The sequence below is a fragment of the Ranitomeya imitator genome, chromosome 2 (assembly GCF_032444005.1).
Source record: "Ranitomeya imitator isolate aRanImi1 chromosome 2, aRanImi1.pri, whole genome shotgun sequence".
NCBI classification, from domain to species: Eukaryota; Metazoa; Chordata; class Amphibia; order Anura; family Dendrobatidae; genus Ranitomeya; species Ranitomeya imitator.
The window spans coordinates 466,673,774-466,699,070 of NC_091283.1; the positions used below are offsets into that span (position 1 = coordinate 466,673,774).

Here is a 25,297-nt window from a genome sequence, read left to right on the forward strand (position 1 = left end):
ACATTATCATCGCTGTCCCCGATGGGGCTCACAATCTAAATTCCCTATCAGTATGTTTTTGGAATGTGGGAGGAAACCGTAGCACCCAGAGGAAACCCACGCAAACATGGAGAGAACATACAAACTCTTTGCAGATGTTGTCCTGGGTGGGATTAGAACCCAGGACTCCAGCGCTGCGGTGCTATCCACTGAGCCACCGTGCTGCCAATTTTATTGTTTTATGTTTTATGTTTTATTGTTATATGAAATACATAAGGAAAAATGTATGTCAAACTGCAATAGACTGCAATGTTTGACATATGTTTGTGCATGTATCACTTTTGACACTTTTTTCACATGATTCAAAAAACACAATCTGCTGTGCTTTTTCATCCTGTTAAAAATAAAGTGGATGAAAAAAAATTAAGGTTTTTATAACATTGCAGTCTATGAAAGACATGCAATCGTTTTCACATATATCCGCTTCTTCATCTGTTTTTATTTTTTATTATTTTTAGACCAGAGACTGAAAAACCATACATTTATTTTTTTCAAAATCTGTGTTTTACATTTAATAAGGATTTTTGTTTTATTTTCCATATCGCTATTCATATTAATGAAAAAAATCTTAAAATATTGCAATTTTTACACTGTTCACTAGGACTAATATTAGTTTCATTGTCATCACAGGCAGGATTACGATGGTAGGTAACACCACAGTAAATAAAAGGAACTAGCATTAACAATGATAGGGCAGCACGGTGGCTCAGTGGTTAGCACAGCAGCCTTGCAGCTCTGGGATCCTGGGTTCACATCCCACCTTGGACAACATCTGCAAAGAGTTTGTATGTTCTCCCGTGTTTGCGTGGGTTTCCTCCAGGTACTCCGGTTTCCTCCCACATTCCAAAGACATACTGATAGGGAATTTAGATTGTGAGCCCCATCGGGGACAGCGATGATAATGTGTGCAAACTGTAAAGCACTGCGTAATATTTTAGTGCTATATAAAAAGAAAGATTATTATTATTATATGATGGAACTAAATCAGTAAGCGTAATAAACAAAGATATTATAGCTCACCTCCTTCCCCTTAACAATGACCTTTGCCCAGAACAGAGCATGAACAGTAAATACTTCTATACAAATGAGTAGGGTCTGAGAGAGTATAATTTATTTATGTATTTTACTCATTTATTTCGCGCCATTAATTCCACAGCGCTTTACATACATTATCATGTTACTTATCTCCATGTGGCTGCTGAAATAAATAGGAAATATTAGAATCCGTGGCCTGTGTGAAAATGGCAAGATTTTTTTATTTTTATAGAAACAGTTGGGAAAATAATTATTTGATGCCCTGACAATTTTGCAAGTTTTCCCACTTACAAAGAATGGAGAGGTCTGAAATTTTTATCATAGGTACACTTCAACTGTGCCAGACAAAATCTGAAAAAAATCCAGAAAATCACACTGTATGATTTTTACATAATTAATTTGCATTTTATTGCATGAAATTAGCTTTTGATACAATAGAAAAACATAGCTTAATATTTGGTACAGAAACCTTTGTTTGCAATTACAGAGGTTAGACGTTTCCTGTAGTTCTTGATCAAGTTTGCACACACACTGCAGCAGGGATTTTGTTTACATACCCTGGCAGAATTTTTGCTTTCTTGGCCTTTTTTCAAAGAATATGAATGATGACACCAAAACTTTTTTCTCCACTCATGGTTAGTGGCTGGGTGAAGCCATTTATTGTCAAACTACTATGTTTTCTCTTTTTAAATCATAATGACAACCCAAAACATCAAAATGACCTTGATCAAAAGTTCACATACCCTGGTGATTTTTGACTGATAACATGCTCAGAAGTTGACACAAATGGGTTTGAATGGCTACTAAAGGTAACATGCTCACCTGCGACCTGTTTGCTTGTAATCAATGTGTTAATAGAAGCTGAGTGAGTTTCTGGGATCCAGACTTTTGCTTCTTTCATCTAGCCACTGACGTTTCTGGATTGTGAGTCATGGGGAAAGCAATAGAATTGTCACTGAATCTATGGGAAAAGGTAGTTGAACTGTATAAAACAGGAAAGGGATACAAAAAGATAGCCAAGGAATTGATAATGCCAGTCAGCATCGTTCAAACTGTGATTAACAAATGGAAAATCAGGGGATCTTGATCGTCCACAACTGCCAGGAAAATTGTTCAGGATGTAAAGAAAAACCCACAAATAACATCAGCTGAAATACAGGACTCTCTGAAAACTAGCGGTGTGGCTGTTTCTAGATGCACAATAATGAGGCACTTGAAGAAAATGGGCTGGATGATCGAGTTGCCAGAAGAAAGCCATTTCTGCGCAAATGCCTCAGTATCTCACCTACAATGTCCCAAAAAGCACAGAGACAAGACTCAAAACTTCTGAAACACGGTAATTTGGGATGATGAGACCGAAATTTAACTTTTTGGCCACAACCATAAGCATTACATTTGGAGACACTTCAACAAGGCCTATGACCAAAGGAACACCATTCCTACTGTAAAGCATGGAGGTGGATCGCTGATGTTTTGGTGATGTGTGATCTGCAAAGGCACAGGAAACTTGGTCAAAGTTGAAGGAAAGATGAATGCAGCATGTTATCAGCAAATACTGGTGACAAATTTGCACTCATTAACCCGGAAGCTGCGCATGAGACGTACTTGGACGTTCCAACATGACAACGATCCAAAACACAAGGCCAAGTTGACCTGTCATTGGCTACAGCAGAACAAAGTGAAGGTTTTGGAGTGGCCACCTCAGTCTCTTGACCTCAATATCATTGAGCCACTCTGGGGAGATCTCAAGTGTGCAGCTCATGCTAAGCAATAAATTACTTGGCACTCAGGAGATAGTTATGCAATTTGAGAAGTTCATTTATTCAGTGCATCCAGTTCAAAATTAAACGTTTTCGGTCTAATCACAAGACCTTCATCAGAAACAGTTTTGAATACTGAAACACATATGCAAAAGAACAAAAAAGAAGTTTTTTAGACAAAATACAAGATGCACAGTACAATTATATGCGTATAGTACATTCTGCTCATCAAAAAAGAAAAACTACATCACATGTTAAGTGGCGAACAACAATGGTGGCGGTCTAGGTGGATCCAACCTGGTGTGCCGTGAGGCGTGGGTCTCGTTCAGGAGATGCTAAGGACCGTGAACGTGTAAAGGAAAACTGTTGTGAAGTGACCGGACCGAGTCTAGCCGAAGGACTAATAAAATGAAAACCGACTGACCACCCCAAAAGGATACAGAGACTGAGGTGACCTCCCAAGACGCGGGGTCTTATGGCTAAGGTGCAGGGTGAGCTGCCTAAAACATAAAAACAGATATATGAATACATACAATAATGCCGTAGTGTAGATATGGTACAGAGCGACTGGGCATAAAATCCTATTAAACATGCCATAAGAGAGAACCGCCCCATGTGTGACCACCAGGAGCCTGTATCTAGATGTGTGGGTATAACCACAGAGTGCAATGCATGTAACTGGGGTAATATGTCCCCCAAGGTCCTAAACAATACCTGGAAGCCACAAGAAATATAAATGTGTCAGCCCTCAAGGTGCTAACTGCAGATGGAGTCCGGGAGAAAAAGGCGCCTGAGGAACATAACAGGATAGAGGTATAACATCATACATAGCACTGGCTCTGTCTGTAACCCAAGATGGGAAAACACCCCTGATATAATCGTAGTTACCTTTAGGAGTCTGGAGGTATAGGGGATTAGCGCTGCAGAGAGGCGAGATGCTCGCTAGGGTAGTGGCGCTATACAGGAGAGAAACAGGGAGTAGGTAACAGAGCCAAGATAAGTGCAGGACTGGGGGGGAAGGGGACATGAAGGAGGGCGCTGTAAAGAGGGAGCGCTACTATACCTGTAACCTCAGGGAGTGCTGGCGCGGTGCTGCAGAGATCGCGTGGCTCCCGGGACTGCTGACAAGCCGCGGCACTTCCGGATATAAGTGCGCGCTGCCAGAGAGTCAGCTGACCCATCGCGTCATAGAAACCACCTGACTAGCGAGGCTGCGCATGCGCAGAGAAAGAGCCGACATGAGGGGAACCCTAGAGAGCTAAAGCGCTAACGGCGCCTGTGCATAGGGACTAGCTATAGCGCTAACGGCGCCTGCGCATAGGAACTAGAGAATGGGAGCGCTGTCCATGATAACTGAAGCCGTGTACATGGGAGGGTAGGGCGCAGGGCGGGCCATAAGAGCACCGAAGTGCTGAAGGAGAGGCTGGAACGGATACATAGGCAAGGTTGGGGACCAATGTTAAAGGCAATCTACCCACTAGCAGAAATCAGAGCAGGTCCCTAAGGTGGTCACACAGGTGCTATATGTTTAACACTCTATAATATAATGGCATTATATGGGGATACTCTACCATGTGAGATAAAGCCAGTGCTCAGTGCAAAAAGGTGCAATTAACGGTTCTGTGGAGGAACAAGGGGAAAGTATGAGACATTTAAAATTGAAACAACAATAGTTAGACAAGGTCAATATACATCATCAAATAAGCTCTAAACGTACACAGTATATTACAAAAAAGCTGAGACGTCCCGGGAGCCACGCGATCTCTGCAGCACCGCGCCAGCACTCCCTGAGGTTACAGGTATAGTAGCGCTCCCTCTTTACAGCGCCCTCCTTCATGTCCCCTTCCCCCCCAGTCCTGCACTTATCTTGGCTCTGTTACCTACTCCCTGTTTCTCTCCTGTATAGCGCCACTACCCTAGCGAGCATCTCGCCTCTCTGCAGCGCTAATCCCCTATACCTCCAGACTCCTAAAGGTAACTACGATTATATCAGGGGTGTTTTCCCATCTTGGGTTACAGACAGAGCCAGTGCTATGTATGATGTTATACCTCTATCCTGTTATGTTCCTCAGGCGCCTTTTTCTCCCGGACTCCATCTGCAGTTAGCACCTTGAGGGCTGACACATTTATATTTCTTGTGGCTTCCAGGTATTGTTTAGGACCTTGGGGGACATATTACCCCAGTTACATGCATTGCACTCTGTGGTTATACCCACACATCTAGATACAGGCTCCTGGTGGTCACACATGGGGCGGTTCTCTCTTATGGCATGTTTAATAGGATTTTATGCCCAGTCGCTCTGTACCATATCTACACTACGGCATTATTGTATGTATTCATATATCTGTTTTTATGTTTTAGGCAGCTCACCCTGCACCTTAGCCATAAGACCCCGCGTCTTGGGAGGTCACCTCAGTCTCTGTATCCTTTTGGGGTGGTCAGTCGGTTTTCATTTTATTAGTCCTTCGGCTAGACTCGGTCCGGTCACTTCACAACAGTTTTCCTTTACACGTTCACGGTCCTTAGCATCTCCTGAACGAGACCCACGCCTCACGGCACACCAGGTTGGATCCACCTAGACCGCCACCATTGTTGTTCGCCACTTAACATGTGATGTAGTTTTTCTTTTTTGATGAGCAGAATGTACTATACGCATATAATTGTACTGTGCATCTTGTATTTTGTCTAAAAAACTTCTTTTTTGTTCTTTTGCATATGTGTTTCAGTATTCAAAACTGTTTCTGATGAAGGTCTTGTGATTAGACCGAAAACGTTTAATTTTGAACTGGATGCACTGAATAAATGAACTTCTCAAATTGCATAACTATCTCCTGAGTGCCAAGTAATTTATTGCTTATATTTGACGGGTTGGATACCTAACTTGTGCACCACCAAGAAGCCCTGAGTGCCGTGTCCTCTATTGCTATATGCAGCTCATGCTAGACAGCCCAGGAATTTACAAGAACTGGAGGCCTTTTGCCAGCAAAGAAGAGTGGGCAGCTTTACCATCGGAGAAAATAAAAAACCTCATCCACAACTACCACAAAATACTTCAAGCTATCATTGATGTTAGAGGGGGCAAGAAATGGGGTATGTAAACTTTTGATCAGGGTTATTTAGATGTTTTGGGTTGTCATTATAATTTAGAAAGAGAAAACAATAGTTTGACAGTAAATGGCTTCACCCAACCACTAACCATGAGTGGAGAAAAAGTTTTGGTGTTATAATTCATATTCTCTGAAAAAAGGCCAAGAAAGCAAAAATTCAGCCATGGTATGTAAACTTTTGAGCACAACTGTACATACAGATCTTCTCCAGATCTTTCAGGTTTCGGGGCTGTCGCTGGGCAACATTGAGTTTCAGCTACCTCCAAAGATTTCTGTTGGTTTCAGGTCTAGATACTGGCTAGGTCACTCCAGGACCTTGAAATGCTTCTTATGGAGCCACTCCTTAGTTGCTCTGTCCGTGTGTTTTGGGTCATTGTCATGCTGGAAAACCCATCTTCAATGCTCTTACTGAGGGAAGGAGTTTGTTGGTCAAAATCTCCTCTATAGCCATGGCTTTTTCCTTTCAAAATTTTTTAACCCTTTTACGCTTACTAAAATTGCTGATGACACTCAGATCTACCTCCCTGGCCCAAACTTCAACTCTCTGCTGTCCAGAATCCCAGAGTGTCTGTCAGCCATATCCTCCTCCTCCTCTTGCTTCCTCAAACTCAGTGTGGACAAATCTGAACTCATCATCTTTCCTCCATCTCATAGATCTTCCTTACTTGATCCTATCTGTCACTATAAATAAAATCATGCTTTCCCCTGTAACGGAAGTCCGCTGTGCCTCGGAGTAACCCTTAACTCTGCCCTGTCCTTCAAACTGCATATCCAAGCTCTTTCTAACTCCTTTCACCTCCAGCTCAAAAATATTTCCAGAATTCATCCTTTCCTCAACCCTCAATCTACTAAAATGCTTGTGCATGCCTTCATCATCTCCCGCTTCGACTACTGCAATATCCTTTTCTGTGGCCTCCCTGCTAGCACTCTCGCACTGTTGTGAATTCTGTGGCAGAGCTCCCTCCTGTGGTCACAAGTGGTACTTCGGCTGATTCTCTCTGGGAGCTTCCGTTTGAGGAGGAAACTGGTACTGCTGCTTCTGAGTTTCCTCCCTCAGGTGATCTGGTGAGGTCGTTAGGTGCTTCTCTACTTAACCCCACCTAATGCTTTGATTCATGCTTCCTGTCAATGTTCCAGTGTTGGACTTGTGTTTCTCTGGATCTTTCCTGTGGCCTGCTGCTCTGCATAGCTAAGTGCTTCTTTGCTATTTGTTGCTATTTTTTCTGTCCAGCTTGTCTATTTGTTTTGCTGGAAGCTCTGGGACGCAAAGAGTGTACCTCCGTGCCGTTAGTTCGGTACGGAGGGTCTTTTTGCCCCTTTGCGTGGTTTTCTTTAGGGTTTTGTGTAGACCGCAAAGTTATCTTTCCTATCCTCGTTCTGTCTAGAATATCGGGCCTCACTTTGCTGAATCTATTTCATCCCTACGTTTGTCTTTTCATCTTACTCACAGTCATTATATGTGGGGGGCTGCCTTTTCCTTTGGGGTATTTCTCTGAGGCAAGGTAGGCTTATTTTTTCTATCTTCAGGCTAGTTAGTTTCTCAGGCTGTGCCGAGTTGCATAGGTAGCGTTAGGCGCAATCCACGGCTGCCTCTAGTTGTGTTTGGAGAGGATCAGGGATTGCGGTCTGCAGAGTTCCACGTCTCAGAGTTCGTTCTATTATTTTGGGTTATTGTCAGATCACTGTATGTGCTCTGACCTCCATGTCCATTGTGATACTGAATTGCCTCTCATAACAGTACAGGAAGCCAAAAGTACTAATGATTCTCAATAGAGGGAAAAAAGAAGTTCTGAGACCATTTTTTTTTCTTGGCTTTGTGTTTTGTCTTTTTTTTCCCCTAGACATTTGGGTGGTTCAGTACACAGGTGTAGCGATGGACATTAGAAGTCTGTCTTCATTTGTGGATCAGCTCTCGGCAAGAGTACAAAAGATTCAAGACACTATTGATCAGAAATCTATGTTAGAACCAAGAATTCCTATTCCTGATTTGTTTTTTGGAGATAGAACTAAGTTTCTGAGTTTCAAAAATAATTGTAAGTTATTTCTGGCCTTGAAACCTCGTTCCTCTGGTGATCCAGTTCAACAGGTTTTGATTATTATTTCTTTTTTGCGCGGCGACCCTCACGACTGGGCATTTTCTCTTGCGATAGGAGATCCTGCATTGAGTAATATCAATGCGTTTTTCCTGGCGCTCGGATTACTGTACGATGAGCCTAATTCAGTGGATCAGGCAGAAAAGAATTTGCTGGCTCTTTGTCAGGGTCAGGATGAGATAGAGGTATATTGCCAGAAATTTAGAAAATGGTCAGTGCTCACTCAATGGAATGAATCTGCGCTGGCAGGTATGTTCAGAAAGGGTCTCTCTGAAGCCCTTAAGGATGTCATGGTGGGATTTCCTATGCCTGCTGGTTTGAATGAGTCTATGTCTTTGGCTATTCAGATCGGTCGACGCTTGCGTGAGTGTAAATCTGTGCACCATTTGGCGGTATTACCTGAGCTTAAACCTGAGCCTATGCAGTGCGATAGGACTTTGACCAGAGTTGAATGGCAAGAACACAGATGTCTGAATGGGCTGTGTTTCTACTGTGGTGATTCCACTCATGCCATCTCTGATTGTCCTAAGCGCACTAAGCGGTTCGCTAGGTCTGCCACCATTGGTACGGTACAGTCAAAATTTCTTCTGTCCGTTACCTTGATCTGCTCTTTGTCATCATATTCTTTCATGGCGTTTGTGGATTCAGGCGCTGCTCTGAATTTGATGGACTTGGAATATGCTAAGCGTTGTGGGTTTTTCTTGGAGCCCTTGCAGTGTCCTATTCCATTGAGATGTATTGATGCTACGCCTTTGGCCAAGAATAAGCCTCAATACTGGACCCAGCTGACCATGTGCATGGCTCCTGCACATCAGGAGGATATTCGCTTTCTGGTGTTGCATAATCTGCATGATGTGGTCGAGTTGGGGTTGCCATGGCTACAAGCCCATAATCCAGTATTGGATTGGAAATCCATGTCGGTGTCCAGCTGGGGTTGTCAGGGGGTACATGGTGATGTTCCATTTTTGTCAATTTCGTCATCCACCCCTTCTGAGGTTCCAGAGTTCTTGTCTGATTACCGGGATGTATTTGATGAGCCCAAGTCCGATGCCCTACCTCCGCATAGGGATTGTGATTGTGCTATCAATTTGATTCCTGGTGGTAAATTCCCAAAAGGTCGACTGTTTAATTTATCCGTGCCTGAGCACACCGCTATGCGCAGTTATGTGAAGGAATCCCTGGAGAAGGGGCATATTCGCCCGTCATCGTCGCCATTAGGAGCAGGGTTCTTTTTTGTAGCCAAAAATGATGGTTCGCTGAGACCTTGTATAGATTATCGCCTTCTTAATAAGATCACTGTTAAATTTCAGTACCCCTTGCCTTTGTTATCTGATTTCTTTGCTCGGATTAAGGGGGCTAGTTGGTTCACCAAGATTGATCTTCGTGGTGCATATAATCTGGTGCGAATCAGGCGAGGCGATGAATGGAAAACTGCATTTAATACGCCCGAGGGTCATTTTGAGTATCTAGTGATGCCATTCGGACTTGCCAATGCTCCATCAGTGTTTCAGTCCTTTATGCATGACATCTTCCGAGAGTACCTGGATAAATTCCTGATTGTGTACTTGGATGACATTTTGATCTTCTCGGATGATTGGGAGTCTCATGTGAAACAGGTCAGAACGGTTTTTCAGGTCCTGCGTGCTAACTCTTTGTTTGTGAAGGGATCAAAGTGTCTCTTTGGTGTGCAGAAGGTTTCATTTTTGGGGTTCATCTTTTCCCCTTCTACTATCGAGATGGATCCTGTTAAGGTCCAAGCCATCCATGATTGGACTCAGCCGACATCTCTGAAAAGTCTGCAAAAGTTCCTGGGCTTTGCTAATTTTTATCGTCGCTTCATCTGCAATTTTTCTAGTATTGCCAAACCATTGACCGATTTGACCAAGAAGGGTGCTGATTTGGTCAATTGGTCTTCTGCTGCTGTGGAAGCTTTTCAAGAGTTCAAGCGTCGTTTTTCTTCTGCCCCTGTGTTGTGTCAACCTGATGTTTCTCTTCCGTTCCAGGTCGAGGTTGATGCTTCTGAGATTGGAGCAGGGGCTGTTTTGTCGCAGAGAGGTTCTGATTGTTCAGTGATGAAACTATGCGCTTTTTTTTCCAGGAAGTTTTCGCCTGCTGAGCGGAATTATGATGTGGGCAACCGAGAGTTGCTGGCCATGAAGTGGGCATTCGAGGAGTGGCGTCATTGGCTTGAAGGAGCTAAGCATCGCGTGGTGGTATTGACTGATCATAAGAACCTGACTTATCTCGAGTCTGCTAAGCGTTTGAATCCTTAGCAGGCTCGTTGGTCGCTGTTTTTCGCCCGTTTTGACTTTGTGATTTCGTACCTTCCGGGCTCTAAAAATGTGAAGGCGGATGCTCTGTCTAGGAGTTTTGTGCCCGACTCTCCGGGTTTGTCTGAGCCGGCGGGTATCCTCAAGGAAGGAGTAATTGTGTCTGCCATCTCCCCTGATTTGCGGCGGGTGCTGCAAAAATTTCAGGCTAATAAACCTGATCGTTGTCCAGCGGAGAAACTGTTTGTCCCGGATAGGTGGACAAATGAAGTGATCTCTGAGGTTCATTGTTCGGTGTTGGCTGGTCATCCTGGAATCTTTGGTACCAGAGAGTTAGTGGCTAGATCCTTTTGGTGGCCGTCTCTGTCGCGGGATGTGCGTTCTTTTATGCAGTCCTGTGGGATTTGTGCTCGGGCTAAGCCCTGCTGTTCTCGTGCCAGTGGGTTGCTTTTGCCCTTGCCGGTCCCGAAGAGACCTTGGACACATATCTCTATGGATTTTATTTCAGATCTTCCCATCTCTCAAAAGATGTCAGTCATTTGGGTGGTCTGTGATCGCTTTTCTAAGATGGTCCATCTGGTACCCTTGTCCAAGTTGCCTTCCTCCTCTGATTTGGTGCCATTGTTCTTCCAGCATGTGGTTCGTTTGCATGGCATTCCAGAGAATATCGTTTCTGACAGAGGTTCCCAGTTTGTTTCAAGGTTTTGGCGAGCCTTTTGTGGTAGGATGGGCATTGACTTGTCTTTTTCCTCGGCTTTTCATCCTCAGACTAATGGCCAGACCGAACGAACCAATCAGACCTTGGAAACCTATCTGAGATGCTTTGTTTCTGCCGATCAGGATGACTGGGTGTCCTTTTTGCCTTTGGCTGAGTTCGCCCTTAATAATCGGGCCAGCTTGGCTACCTTGGTTTCGCCATTTTTCTGCAATTCTGGGTTCCATCCTCGTTTCTCTTCAGGACAGGTTGAGTCTTCGGACTGTCCTGGTGTGGATACTGTGGTGGACAGGTTGCAGCAGATTTGGACTCATGTAGTGGACAATTTGACCTTGTCCCAGGAGAAGGCTCAACGTTTCGATAATCGCAGACGCCGTGTGGGTCCCCGACTTCGTGTTGGGGATCTGGTTTGGTTATCTTCTCATCATATTCCTATGAAGGTTTCCTCTCCGAAGTTTAAACCTCGTTTCATTGGTCCTTATAGGATTTCTGAGGTTATTAATCCTGCGTCTTTTCGTCTGACCCTCCCAGATTCTTTTTTCATACATAACGTCTTCCATAGGTCATTGTTGCGGAGATACGTCGCACCTATGGTTCCATCTGTTGACCCTCCTGCCCCGGTTTTGGTGGAGGGGGAATTGGAGTATATTGTGGAGAAGATTTTGGATTCTCGTGTTTCAAGACAGAAACTCCAGTATCTGGTTAAATGGAAGGGTTATGCTCAGGAGGATAATTCCTGGGTTTTTGCCTCTGATGTCCATGCTCCCGATCTTGTTCGTGCCTTTCATGTGGCTCATCCTGGTCGGCCTGGGGGCTCTGGTGAGGGTTCGGTGACCCCTCCTCAAGGGGGGGGTACTGTTGTGAATTCTGTGGCAGAGCTCCCTCCTGTGGTCACAAGTGGTACTTCGGCTGATTCTCTCTGGGAGCTTCCGTTTGTGGAGGAAACTGGTACTGCTGCTTCTGAGTTTCCTCCCTCAGGTGATCTGGTGAGTTCGTTAGGTGCTTCTCTACTTAACCCCACCTAATGCTTTGATTCATGCTTCCTGTCAATGTTCCAGTGTTGGACTTGTGTTTCTCTGGATCTTTCCTGTGGCCTGCTGCTCTGCATAGCTAAGTGCTTCTTTGCTATTCGTTGCTATTTTTTCTGTCCAGCTTGTCTATTTGTTTTGCTGGAAGCTCTGGGACGCAAAGGGTGTACCTCCGTGCCGTTAGTTCGGTACGGAGGGTCTTTTTGCCCCTTTGCGTGGTTTTCTTTAGGGTTTTGTGTAGACCGCAAAGTTATCTTTCCTATCCTCGTTCTGTCTAGAATATCGGGCCTCACTTTGCTGAATCTATTTCATCCCTACGTTTGTCTTTTCATCTTACTCACAGTCATTATATGTGGGGGGCTGCCTTTTCCTTTGGGGTATTTCTCTGAGGCAAGGTAGGCTTATTTTTTCTATCTTCAGGCTAGTTAGTTTCTCAGGCTGTGCCGAGTTGCATAGGTAGCGTTAGGCGCAATCCACGGCTGCCTCTAGTTGTGTTTGGAGAGGATCAGGGATTGCGGTCTGCAGAGTTCCCACGTCTCAGAGCTCGTTCTATTATTTTGGGTTATTGTCAGATCACTGTATGTGCTGTGACCTCCATGTCCATTGTGATACTGAATTGCCTCTCATAACATCGCACCTTTCCAGTCCATCCTTAACTCTGCTGCCCGAATAATTCTCTCTCCTCGCTACTCCTCCGCTTCTCCCTTCTGCAAATCTCTTCACTGGCTCCCATTCCCTCAGTCTATCCAGTTCAAATTACTAATACTGATCTACAAAGCCATCCATAACCTGTCTCCTCCAGATATCTCTGAAATAATCTCTCGATATCTTCCCTCACGTAAACTCCGGTCCTCCCAAGACCTCCTGCTCTCCTCCACACTTATTGGCTCCTCACCTATTCGCCTCCAAGACTTCTGAATATCCCCCATCCTCTGGATTTCTGTTCCCCAACACGTCCGACTATCAACCACATTCAGATCCTTCAGACGGAACCTGAAAACCCACCTCTTCAAGAAAGCTCACAGCCTGCAATGACCCTGCTGCCTCCTCACCACTACCGGACCTACCGCCTCACCAACACCGGAGCTGCTGCAACCCCCCAACCTACTGTTTCCTTCCCCACCATCCTGTAGAAGGTAAACCCACAAGGGCAGGGTCCTCTCCCCTCTGTATCAGTCTGTCATTGTTAGTTTGCTTGTTACAAATTGTTACTGTAATTTGTATGTAACCCCTTCTCATGTACAGCACCATGGAATCAATGGTGCTATATAAATAAATAATAATACAACTTAAATCTAGCTCTCAGACACCACCACCAGGGCATATTCATATAGTGATTTACATTTTTTTCATACCCCTAGACCCGAGAACAGACCAGATGTTGGCGTTGGCCTGCTTCTTTCTTCAACGTGTGCTTTTCAGGTTTTCCCTCCCAAGTACTCTCACTTATCTCCCTTCTTTTGAGGTCCACACTGATTTTTTTCTCTCCTTTTCCCTGTGATTGGCAGTTGAGTCCCGCCCACCGGTTCCTGGATTACTTTGTCACCTGGCTTCCTCACTTTCTATCCTTTCTATTCCCACTCCCCTCTTGGGGGACATCCCAATTGATAGTTCACTATCCCCATCTGTCACATATCTATTGTCTCTAACCTCCTCTCTAGAACTTTCACCATTTACTAACTCAACTACACATGAAGATTGGAATACATCAGACCTGATCTTCTCCCAGCTTTACTCAGTGCATGATCTTACTCCACTATCCCGCTCTCTGACCACAACCTTCTTTCCTTCTTTGTCAAGAACTGTTGCCCCGCTCAGGAACTCATACATGCCACACTTAACGAAATCTATTTGCCACCAATACCCAGCAACTTATGAAGAATTTGTATTCATCATTGGCCTTAATCTCCTCCCTCTCATGTTCCAACCTGGCTTTGAAACCTTATAATAAAACATGGAAAGTGCCCTTAATAAAGCTGCACCCCTACATGTAAATCAACTTGACACAGATGGTGGCAACCCTGGCACACACGTTTTCTCCAGTTGTTCTCCAGGTGTGCCGAACATCTGTGGAGAAAATCACTCTTGATCGAACATTTCATCCATTATAAGTTTATGCTTAAAACCTATAACTCTGACCTTCAATGCTCCAAACAAGCCTACCTTAATCACCTCACTAACAATCGTAAATGATTATTTGACACTTTTCACTCCCAGTCTTAAAGTACTGGCCTCAATCACTAACCTCAGCGTTGACGATATGGCCAATTATTTCAAAGAACAAAATTGATCATATCAGACAGGAAATTGTCTCCCAATCTCCTACATCCTCTTCCCTCCCGCACTTCACGAAGTTCACTTTCCGACCGTGATAATAATAAATAAGAATCTTTGTTTTTATATAGCGCTAACATATTCCGCAGCGCTTTACAGTTCATCACATTATCATCGCTGTCCCCGATGGGGCTCACAATCTAAATTCCCTATCAGTTTGTCTTTGGAATGTGGGAGAAAACCGGAGTACCTGGAGGAAACCCACGCAAACACGGAGAGAACATAGAAACTCTTTGCAGATGTTGTCCTGGGTGGGACTCCAGCGCTGGAAGGCTGCAGTGCTAACCACTGCGCTACCGTGAACAGAAGAAGAACTTACCAGGCTCCTCGTTTCTTCTTGCGCTAATACCTGCAACAGTGACCTATTGCCTCTCGCCGCCTTAGGTCCCTCTCCCTGACTGTCACTACCTAATTGAAATATTTTACATTTCCTTTTCTTTGCTCCACCTTCAAACACTCCATCATAAACCCAATATTAAAAAAAACTCTCCCCAGAACTGAGCTGCTAGCTACATACCTGTCTTTAATCTCCCCTTTGCCTCTAAACTCCTGGAACACTTGGTTCACTCTTGTCCAACAGAACTTTTTGTTGACCCTTTACAATCTGGCTTCTGCTCTTTATACAAAAACTGGCCATACTGAAGTCTCTAACGATCTACTAAAAGAAAAAAAATCTAATACCCACTACTCCCTGTTGATTCTCTTGGATCTCTCTGCAGCATTTGACACTGTGGACCACCAGATCCTCCTCAATATGTGCCTGTCAGCCTCAAGAGCACCGTTCTCTCTTGATTCTTCTCCTACTTCTCTGACCGCTCCTTCCTCTTACCCTTACTGTCAGGGTTCCTCAGGTTTCATAGTTCTCTATACACTGCCATATTATTGTAGAACAAAATTCCCCCTTGTATGTGGGGAAGCAAAGGCATATACAAAAGAATAAAATTGAAAATCCTTTATTAGATATTGCACTGAACAACAATAAAACCCGTGAAAATAACCAAACAAGGAAAATCTTAATAAAAACAAGCAGACATAGGGCAAACACGATACACCAGTCACAGTTTTATAGGTGTTGATTCTGAAACATGATGTGAACAATTCTGATTCCAAGTCGTCAAATTTACTGTGTAGACTGAAAAATTCAGTCATATAATGAGATATGTCACATAACCACAAGCAATTAAAGAACTATCAAAAGGCACAATTGAAAAGAATTGCAATAGTCCAATTTCATATATATAAAGTTATACGTGCCAAAATAGTTATAAGCACATGTGGAAAAGACATACTAAATGAAAACCGTAGACTAGAATTTATATATATGTTACTATGCTAACATATGGAAGAAGCCTGATTGGTGAAACGGCGCTGTCGGGGATGTAGCACAGGCACACGAGATCTGTCACAACATTCATGTAAGTTAACCTCATCTACATGTGAACCATTCTTTGGTATATGTTTGCCCTTAGTTTTTATACACTTCTATAGATGTGACAATACCTGCAGGACATTCATAGGGATAGCATATTGTGCCTATTAGGTTGCATTTCAACCATAGGCTTTTAGCACTGATTGCACTTTATTGCGTATCCCTGAATACATATCAGAATTTGGCCACTGCAGTAGTCTCTGTAGCAAATCCATTATTGGTGTATTTGGTTGAACAATCATAGTAACATATATATATTCTAGTCTACGGTTTTCATTTAGTATGTCTTTTCCACATGTGCTTATAACTATTTTGGCACGTATAACTTTATATATATGAAATTGGACTATTGCAATTCTTTTCAATTGTGCTTTTTGATAGTTCTTTAATTGCTTGTGGTTATGTGACATATATCTCATTATATGACTGAATTTTTCAGTCTACACAGTAAATTTGACGACTTGGAATCAGAATTGTTCACATCATGTTTCAGAATCAACACCTATAAAACTGTGACTGGTGTATCGTGTTTGCCCTATGTCTGCTTGTTTTTATTGAGATTTTCCTTCTTTGGTTATTTTCACGGGTTTTATTGTTGTTCAGTGCAATATCTAATTAAGTACTTTCAATTTTATTCTTTTGTATATGCCTTTGTTTCCCCACATACAAGGGGGAATTTTGTTCTACAATGTTTTGCTAAAGGTATTTCTTATATTTGGGATTTTGTTATATATACACTGCCATATTAGACAAAGTGACAGCAGATTTGATTTTCAGTACCATCTTCCAGAAAATACCAGTAATTGTCTTTCTCTGACATCATGTCTTCGCTTTATCTAAAACTGAATCTGTCAAAAACTGAACTCCACGAGTCCAATTCATCAAAGCCTTTCCACAAGGATTCTGCTGTAAAAGGTTTGAAAAGTCAAAGTTTGCACTTTTTGGCGTTATCTACCAGCTCTGCCAAAATAGGCAGCGCTGTAGTGTGACGGGGGACTGATGCCACAGCTTGTGTATTTCATGATAAGCTATGTTATTCAATATCCCAGAAATTTCACTCCAGTCACTAACTGGAGTGAGATTTCTGGCGTAGGTCACATGCTCCATATTCATGAACGCCGGTCTTGATGAATTGGGATTTTTGTGTTTACCCACTCTACTGACCTACCTAAACCTGAAATTACCACTTCCATGCGTGGTTCTACCATAACTCCCAAGCACCATGCTCGCTGTATTGGGATTATATTTGATTCAGAGCTTTCATTAACTCCCTATATCCGATTACTTGCTTGTTCATATGATTTGTACCTCAGAAACATCTCTATAATTCTACCTTTCCTTACTCTAACTCTTCAAAAACTCTTAATGTTGCTCTAATTCATTCTAGCCTGGACTACTGAAACTCTCTACTAATCGGACTCCTTATTACAAAACCCTCCCCTCTCCGATCTATCGTGAACGCAGCAGCTAGAATAATTTTTTCTGGCCAACTACTATACTATTACTGCCACTCTGTGCCAGTCTTTGCACTGGTTGCCCATCCTCTACAGAGTACAATATGAACTCATCACTTTTATCCACAAAACTCTCTACTGTTCTGCAGCCCTCTCCATCTCTTCCTTCATCTCTGTCTAACACACTACCCATCCTCTCCATTTTGCTAATGACCCAAGACTAACATCTGGAATGCACTACAATAGACAATCCGGCGAATTTCCTGTATCCACAGTTTTAAGCACCCTAAAAACAAATTTCTTTAGCCTGGCCTATCACCTCATCTCCCTAATCTAACTAGTAACTATTTCCCCTTTCCATGCACTTAGTAGCTCTTTGTATCTATGCTTGCACACATGTAGGCTGGTGACAGGTTCATGCAGTGTTATTTGAATACCACTAGTTATTATACTGATGGCTGGACCTTACACGACAAGCACTTTTATTTTTACCTTTTGTGTCACCCCTATTTTTTCACATTATAAGCTTGGCAGCAGAGTCCTCACTGTTCTTGGTATGTGTTACTCTGTAACGTTTTATTTTGTTTGTTCAAGTTCACGCTGAATTCTAGAGTGTTATGGAACATGTTAGTCGTATACAAATAAAAATGATTAATATTATCAACAACTCCATAATTTTTCACTCTTGCTTTCTTTTTTTTAGGCCATCAGTTCTGTTATTTGTAGATTTGTGGTCCATCCGGTGGAACTTTTAAGCCATACTTTTGGCAGGAGCCTTCGCAACATCATGAGAGAGATCCCCAGCCAATGGCAGCTGCCTGTCTTTCTCTTATTTCCTCTCACCTTCATCAGTATTGTGATTACAACACTCAACAGGAAAAAGGATGTAGTTTGTCATCAAGACAGAGTATCCACCAGGTCGAGGACCAATAAGATGCTCTAATTTTTAGGACTTAAACCATTTTTTCTAAAAAAAAAAAAAAAATTCTGGAAAATTGTAGATAACCATGGTTTGGGTGCTCCTGCTCGCTTGTAGGTACATTGGATTGCTTTGACTATGAGGTACAGATTAGACACCTTTTGTATTATGCCCAAGTTGTCCCTGACATAATCTCGAATCATGTAATTGCAGCAACATGGTCATCGAGCTGAAGTCCCAGTAGATTTGTGTCCACTTAAAAGGTTAATAGAAAAAAAGACAATGTCTTAATTTATCTATTCTGCATGCTAATTCTAGGTGGACGCCACTTTTTACATCAGGAATGTAAAAGTGTAGAATTTTAGCTATAGGAAATATTCAACCAACTGATAATGACCTTGATTGTCTTTGTTCCTTCCATGAGTGGAATTTCAGTCAAGTTTTTGTTTTTCAAGATTCTTTTTAAATATCAATTTATTCCCTGATAAATAGGGAAATTTTTAATATAGATATTTGTGAACATTTGCTTAAATGGATTTTAACTGTAACTCTCCTAATAAAGTAAAAAAGATCATTTTTCCATCCATCTACTATTTAGTGAAAATAGTTTTATAGAAGATTCTCATACAAATTCTTACAATTGCAATTTCATTTTGATCATTCCTATTGCAGTGTTTGTCATCCTGTCACATGCCAAAGCATATATTTCCAAGAAAGATTAGATAACTACAACCATTAGCAATCAAACTAGTTTTACAATAATTCTTATGCTAATTTTAGTAAAAACAGTGAGTTCTACTGGTAGAAACTAGAAACACTTATAATGTCTGCTTCAAATACCATATATTTCTTTAGACATTAGTAGCCAACTAAGCATTACAAATGTAGAGTTTATTACTAGTCAAGAAAATGCTGATTTAACTACATATTTATAAAAACCAGATTGTTTGTGACTGTCTTTCATTTTCCTTATGTCTAATATAAATTGACCTCTTCATTGAGAGATTTTCCCCTGTAGAAGATCATTTTTAAATGCAATTTAGGTGGTCATCTCAAAGAGGTTTCACTGTATATGTAGTGCAGTGCAATGTACAACATCTCCATTATTATGTGTCTTCTATGTCTATGACGATTGTTGTGATTACATTTATGGCTATCTGAAGTCAAAAGCCAATATGTAGTTTATGTTCTTTTAATTTTGTCAAAGAAGTTAGAAGCTTTTGAATGAAATATATCGAATTTTAAAGTCTTTAATACAATGGTCTGTCAATCTGTAGACCTCCAGTAGTTGAGGATCCATCCCACAACAGCCTAAAAGCTGCAGTTTCTCAACTAGAGAGCCACAGATTGAAGAATATGTTACTAAGTTGTACATTGACTTCTACAAGTCTTGAAGGCTCTCATTCACATTCTGGTGGAATAACTTCAATTGGTGGAGAAAAGTTGAACTTGATGGACCAAGGTCTTTTTTAAACCTATGTAACTTTGTAGTTCTTGAAATAGCATGGCAATTACAAGAAGGTTCCAACTCAAAATTAATATTTTAATTTGAGATGGATGGTTAAATAGTAAAGGATGAATTGTTATGAGCTAAACTTTTTCAAATTATCGAGAAACTTGTTCTGTTCTGTATTGCCTTCAGAGGATTCTGGAAATATTACATAATCAGAATAAGATTTTGGGGTTTACCATTACTATGCATTATTACATTGTCTATCCTCAGTGCGGACCAGGAGAGACATATGTTCCATCTAGTTGACAAATATATTTTCACCTTGTGTAATGTCATGCCATTTGTATCTCTGTCAACAACTGTTACAAATAACAAACCTAATAAAATGTCTATTCTCCTCCACAAGGAATGTCTCATCCTTCTTTCTTAAGTTTTATAAAACTGCAAACTGTTATTTGTATGTCTTGATCTGGATTAAGAAAACATTCTTGTCCTGTTCCAAAATAAGCAATGGAAATTCCTAAATGAGACATTCATTAATTTATTTGTTGTACAGAAGGAGGTTGAGCCATGACTACACCATCGAGTAGAGGAAGGGACTGTTTTAATCTGGCTCACGAGACACCGAATTTTCCTCCATGGGGCTCAGAAGTTTGATCAAATTATGTTGCATTTCATTTAACTGGTAAATATTCGTGTTTTACACATACAGATGTTACATGTAGTACATGTCAGCCCACAGGGCTCAAGAGAGTAGGTAAAAACAAGTGTCCTTTTTAGCATCCAGAGGAAAATGTGATAAATCTGTGAGTCTTATATATCACCTATATTATACTATTTATTTTTAGTAGGATATAAACTCGAAGTTATGGGAGTAAAATAAACTTTATGGGGTCATAAACTGTCTTGAATGGTTTAGAGAGGTTTTCACAATTAGATTCTTGAAAAGAAAAAGGAATATAAGTAATCTTATCCAACCCTAGCAAAACCACCTAATAATGAAATGCAATGTACTTTAAAAAGTGTTCTACATCTAACTTACAATGTTTAAGAATCACAGAAGGAAAAGTAAAGCATGAAACAAAACAATAGTAAAATCACTGAAGTTCCCTTTGGATCCGTGATATTAGTAGCATTGTATCACAATGGAGAAGAAACACTTACTAAAGCTTCATCCTGAGGCTGAGAGAGCTCGTGTTAAACCACAAGCTCATTAATTTGTCCAAGTCCAGTCTCTAACACATGTCTACTTCCTTTAGATAATCATTTGACTATACTAAACTTCTGTTCATTTTAATTGTGTGAAATTTATAGTCAGTTTATTGTAAATATAATAAGCGCTTTGAACAATGTCTTGTGCATTTGAGCAAAGCTAAACCACCAGTGAAGACATGAATCTGGACCCTATAAGGCAGTAAATACGTATAGATAAGCTATACAATTTTTGTTTACACTGTATGTTTTTCCTTATTCATTTTTTAAGAAAGCTTAATAAATGTTTGTTAAGATTTACAGCAGTTATCTTATTCACGGTGGCAGGGGTGGACACTGATAGCTTGGAGCCTTTGTGCAAGACGTGTTTGGGTCCCCCTCCTTTAATGGTGACCTAGCTATAAATATATAGAGATAGTATATCTGTTACATAGTCTCCTCACATTATGTATATTGCCGTCCCTTATTACAGTGTCCTCTCATGTGACGTACAACACCAGCTTGATGGAACAAGAGAAAGCTTCTTTTCTGATGGAGGCGACTTAATGGACTTGTCTTCTGGTCAGATGCTGCTCTATCAGCAGTTATTTTATATGTAACAAGAGAGGACTGTATAATATGGTGCTGTGAGTAACAAAAATTATGAGAATGCGCTATGTCATGGACAGTGCTATATATAGCAAGACAAAATACTATGTAATAATGGGATTGCACTGTACATAACAGGATGCTACATAAGGGACGAATAGTAGAGAGGATGGTACGTTATAAGGAATGCCCTTTACAGTAATAAAGTCCTCCATATTGGGCCCCTTACTAGGATAATGTATCCCAACCTGGCCTCCTTTTTTGTATAATGTCGCCCATCCTGTTATAATGTGGCCCATCCTGGTATATACAGTATATCACAAAAGTGAGTCCACCCCTGAAATTATTGTAAATATTTTATATCTATTCATAGGACAACACTGAAGATATGACACTTTGATACAATGTAAAGTAGTCAGTGTACAGCTTTTATAACAGCGTAAATTTGGCGTACCCTCTAAATAGCTCAACACACAGCCATTAATGTTAACCCCTGATAACAAAAGTGAGTACACCCCATGTGAAAATGGCTAAATTATGCTCAAATTGTCAATATTTTTTGTGTGCACCATTATTTTCATGCACTTCCTTAACTCTCTTGGGTATGGAGTTCACTTGAGCTTTTTTTTCTATTGTCATAACAGCATCACAGAGCTGCTGGATGTTGGAGACACCTTCTGTTTGAGGATGCCCTACAGATGCTCAACAGGCTTTAGGTCTGGAGACATGCTTGGCCATTCCAGCACATTTACCCTCAGTTTCTTTATCAAGACAGTGGTTGTCTTGGAGGTGTTTGGGCTCATTATCATGTTTGAATACTGCCCTGAGGCCCAGTTTCTGAAGGGAGGGAATCAATCTCTGATTCAGTATGTCAAAGTACATGTTCACATTCATGGTTCCCTCAATGAACTGTAGCTCCCTACAGTCGGTAACACTCATGGACACCCAAACCATGATACTGTTACATGCTTGACTGTAGGCAAAACACACTTGTCTTTGTACTCCTCACTTGGTTGTCACCAGATCTTCTTGACATCTGAACCAAATAAGTTTCTTAGTCTCATCAGACCACAGGACGTGGTTCCAGTAAGCCATGTCCTTAGTTTGCTTGTCTTCAGCAAGCTATTTCCAGGCTTTCTTTATCATCTTTAAAGAGGCTTCCTTCTGGGTCGACAGCCATGCAAACTAATTTGATGCAGTGTGGCGTATGGTCTGAGCACTGTCTGGCTGACCCCCCAAGCCTTTAACCTTTGCAGCAATGCTACCAGCACTCGCACATCTAGTGTGAAAAGACAACCTGTGGATAGGATGCTGAGCACATGCACTCAACTTATTTGATCAACCATGGCGAGACCAGTTTTTAGTGGAATGTGTCTTGTTAAACTGCTGTATGGTCTTGGCCACCATGCTACAGCTATATTTCAGGGTGTTGGCAATCTTCTGACAGCATGGGCCATCTTTATGTAGAGCAACTATTTTTTTTCAGATCCTCAGAGAGTTCTTTGCCATGAGGTACCATATTGAACTTCCAGTGACCAGTATGAGAGAGTGTGAGAGCGATAACACCAAATTTTACACACCTGCTCCCCATTCACACCCGATACCTTGTAACACTAATGAGTTACATGATACCGGAGGGGGAAAATGGCTAATTTGGCCATTTTCACTTAGGCGTGTACTCACTTTTGTTGCCTGCAGTTTAGACATTAATGGCTGTGTTATTTAGAGGACACACCAAATGTAAACTGTTATACAAGCCATACACTGACTACTTTACATTGTATCAAAGTGTCATATCTTGAGTGTTGTGCCATGAGGAGATATAATAAAATATTTACAAAAATGTGAGTCTACTCACTTTTGTGATATACTGTATGTCCCTCATCCAGGTATAATGTACCCCATCCTGGTATATATATGCCTGTGGAGAAACAAGCGTCAGTGGGTGCTCTTGTCCAGTGGCCTGGCTGTCTTTAGAAAGACCACATGGACCAGGGCTCATCCCACTGAACACCTGCTCTCGTTTTCCCACAGGCAGAATACTACTCAGACAACACAGGGTGAGGTTAAAACAGTGTGGAAATACTTTATTGAACCACCAACAGACAATAACATCTAGTACAGTACCAGCAAATGCACAAGATGGCGCAAATTACAGAATCTCACCCTTCCGCTGGCTCGTTGGGATTAGAACAGCTGCAACTTAAAGCTTCCCGGGCCAACTACCCCCACCAGTGTCACCCCACTTACGGCAGGCACCCACAGAGAGGAGGTAGCAAAAAGCTTAGGAAGCTGACAGTCCATTGAGTTACGTGGCCAGATGACCAGATTGTCCCAACCGGGCTTCTCTGAACGTTTGCATGGGGCCAGGAGACCAGATGGTCCCAATCTGGCTTCTCCAAACATCTCCATGGATTCAGTGATTGTCAATGGATCAGATCTGTATTCCTCCAGCTGGGGCTGTGGTCCCTTAAGCTGACTTACTGAAGAGTGACTTAAATCAGTATCCCTCTGGTTGGAACCATGGTGTCCTGGCTGCTTTTCTGTATTGTCTCTCTGGGAACAACTTATAGTTCACAACTGGCCTTTAAGTCATCATCCACAAGTCAGGAGGAAGGTGGGATTATTATTATTATTCATTGTTATAGCGCCATTTATTCCATAGTGCTTTATATGTGAAAAAGGGACATACATAGACAAGTACAATAAACATGGGCAATACAAGGCACACACAAGTACAGAAGGAGTGAGGACCCTGCCCGCGAGGGCTCACAGTCTACAGGAGATGGGTGAGGATACACTAGGAGAGGGTAGAGCTGGTCCTGCAGCGGTTCAGTAGACTGAGGATCACTGCAGTTTGTAGGCTTGTCAGAAAAAGTGGGTCTTCAGGTTCCTTTTGAAGGTTTCCGTGGTAGGCTAAAGTCTGATGTGTTGGGGTAGAGAGTTTCAGAGTATGGGGGAAGCACGGGAGAAGTCTTATATGCGGTTGTGGGAAGAATAGATAAGTGGGGGGGTAGAGAAGGAGATCTTGAGAGGATCAAAGGTTGCGTGTAGGTAAGTACCGGGAGACCATGTCACAGATGTATGGAGGAGAAAGGTTGTGGATGGCTTTGCATGTGAGGGTTAGGGTTTTGAACTGGAGCCTCTGGACAATAGGAAGCCAGCGAAGTGCTTGGCAGAGAGGAGAGGCTGGGGAATAACGGGGAGAAAGGTGGATTAGTCGGGCAGCAGAGTTTAGAATAGATTGGAGTGGTGCAAGAGTGCTAGAGGGGAGTCCAGAGAGTAGGAAGTTGCAATAGTCAAGGCAGGAGATGATGGCATGCACGAGCATTTTTGCAGTTTCTTGGTCAAGGAATGTACGGATCCGGGAAATGTTTTTGAGTTGGAGTCAGCAGGAGGAAGCAATGGCTTGGATATGTGGCTTGAAAGAGAGGTCAGAGTCAAGTATTACCCTGAGGCACCGAGCATGCGGGACTGGAGAAAGTGAGCAGCCATTGATATTGATGGATAGGTCTGGTAGAGGAGTAGAGTAAGATGGGGGGAAAGAAAATGAATTTTGTTTTGTCCATGTTCAGTTTTAGAAAGTGTTGAAAAGCTGTTTAGGGTTGTGAGACAGGGAGAAATATGAGATGAGAAGTAAGTTTGTTTTGCGGCAGTGAGCGTGGACTTGAAGCTGGCAAGGGACTGCATGTATGCTAATAAAGATGAGTTCATCTCTCATTGTTTGATTATTCAATCAATTTGTCCTTCACTGTTTCCACGTTAACAAGCTTCATGGACTTATACAATGTGTAATCACCGTTGTTCAATTACCCTGCGTCCCTGTATTCCATAGCAGCACAATAAGTTGCAACAAATAT

General features: G+C 42.0%; 1 protein-coding gene and 1 long non-coding RNA gene across 2 annotated transcripts in view; one reads left to right on the forward strand and one right to left on the reverse strand.

Annotated features, from left to right (window-relative positions):
- The window catches only part of LOC138664483 (chloride channel CLIC-like protein 1), a 391,083-nt gene extending 371,049 nt beyond the window's left edge, over positions 1–20,034 (forward strand). Inside the window, exon 4 of the mRNA XM_069751218.1 lies at positions 17,969–20,034. Coding sequence (XP_069607319.1) covers positions 17,969–18,208 — 240 coding nt within the window. The 3' untranslated portion in view covers positions 18,209–20,034. The remainder of the gene's footprint in view (positions 1–17,968) is intronic.
- On the reverse strand, positions 3,038–4,459 carry LOC138667496 (uncharacterized). The gene is made up of 3 exons (XR_011318791.1): positions 4,406–4,459; positions 3,275–3,334; positions 3,038–3,169 (listed from the first exon to the last, which is right to left on the reverse strand). It is a non-coding gene; the product is annotated as an uncharacterized lncRNA (long non-coding RNA).
- Positions 20,035–25,297: the final 5,263 nt, after the last annotated feature.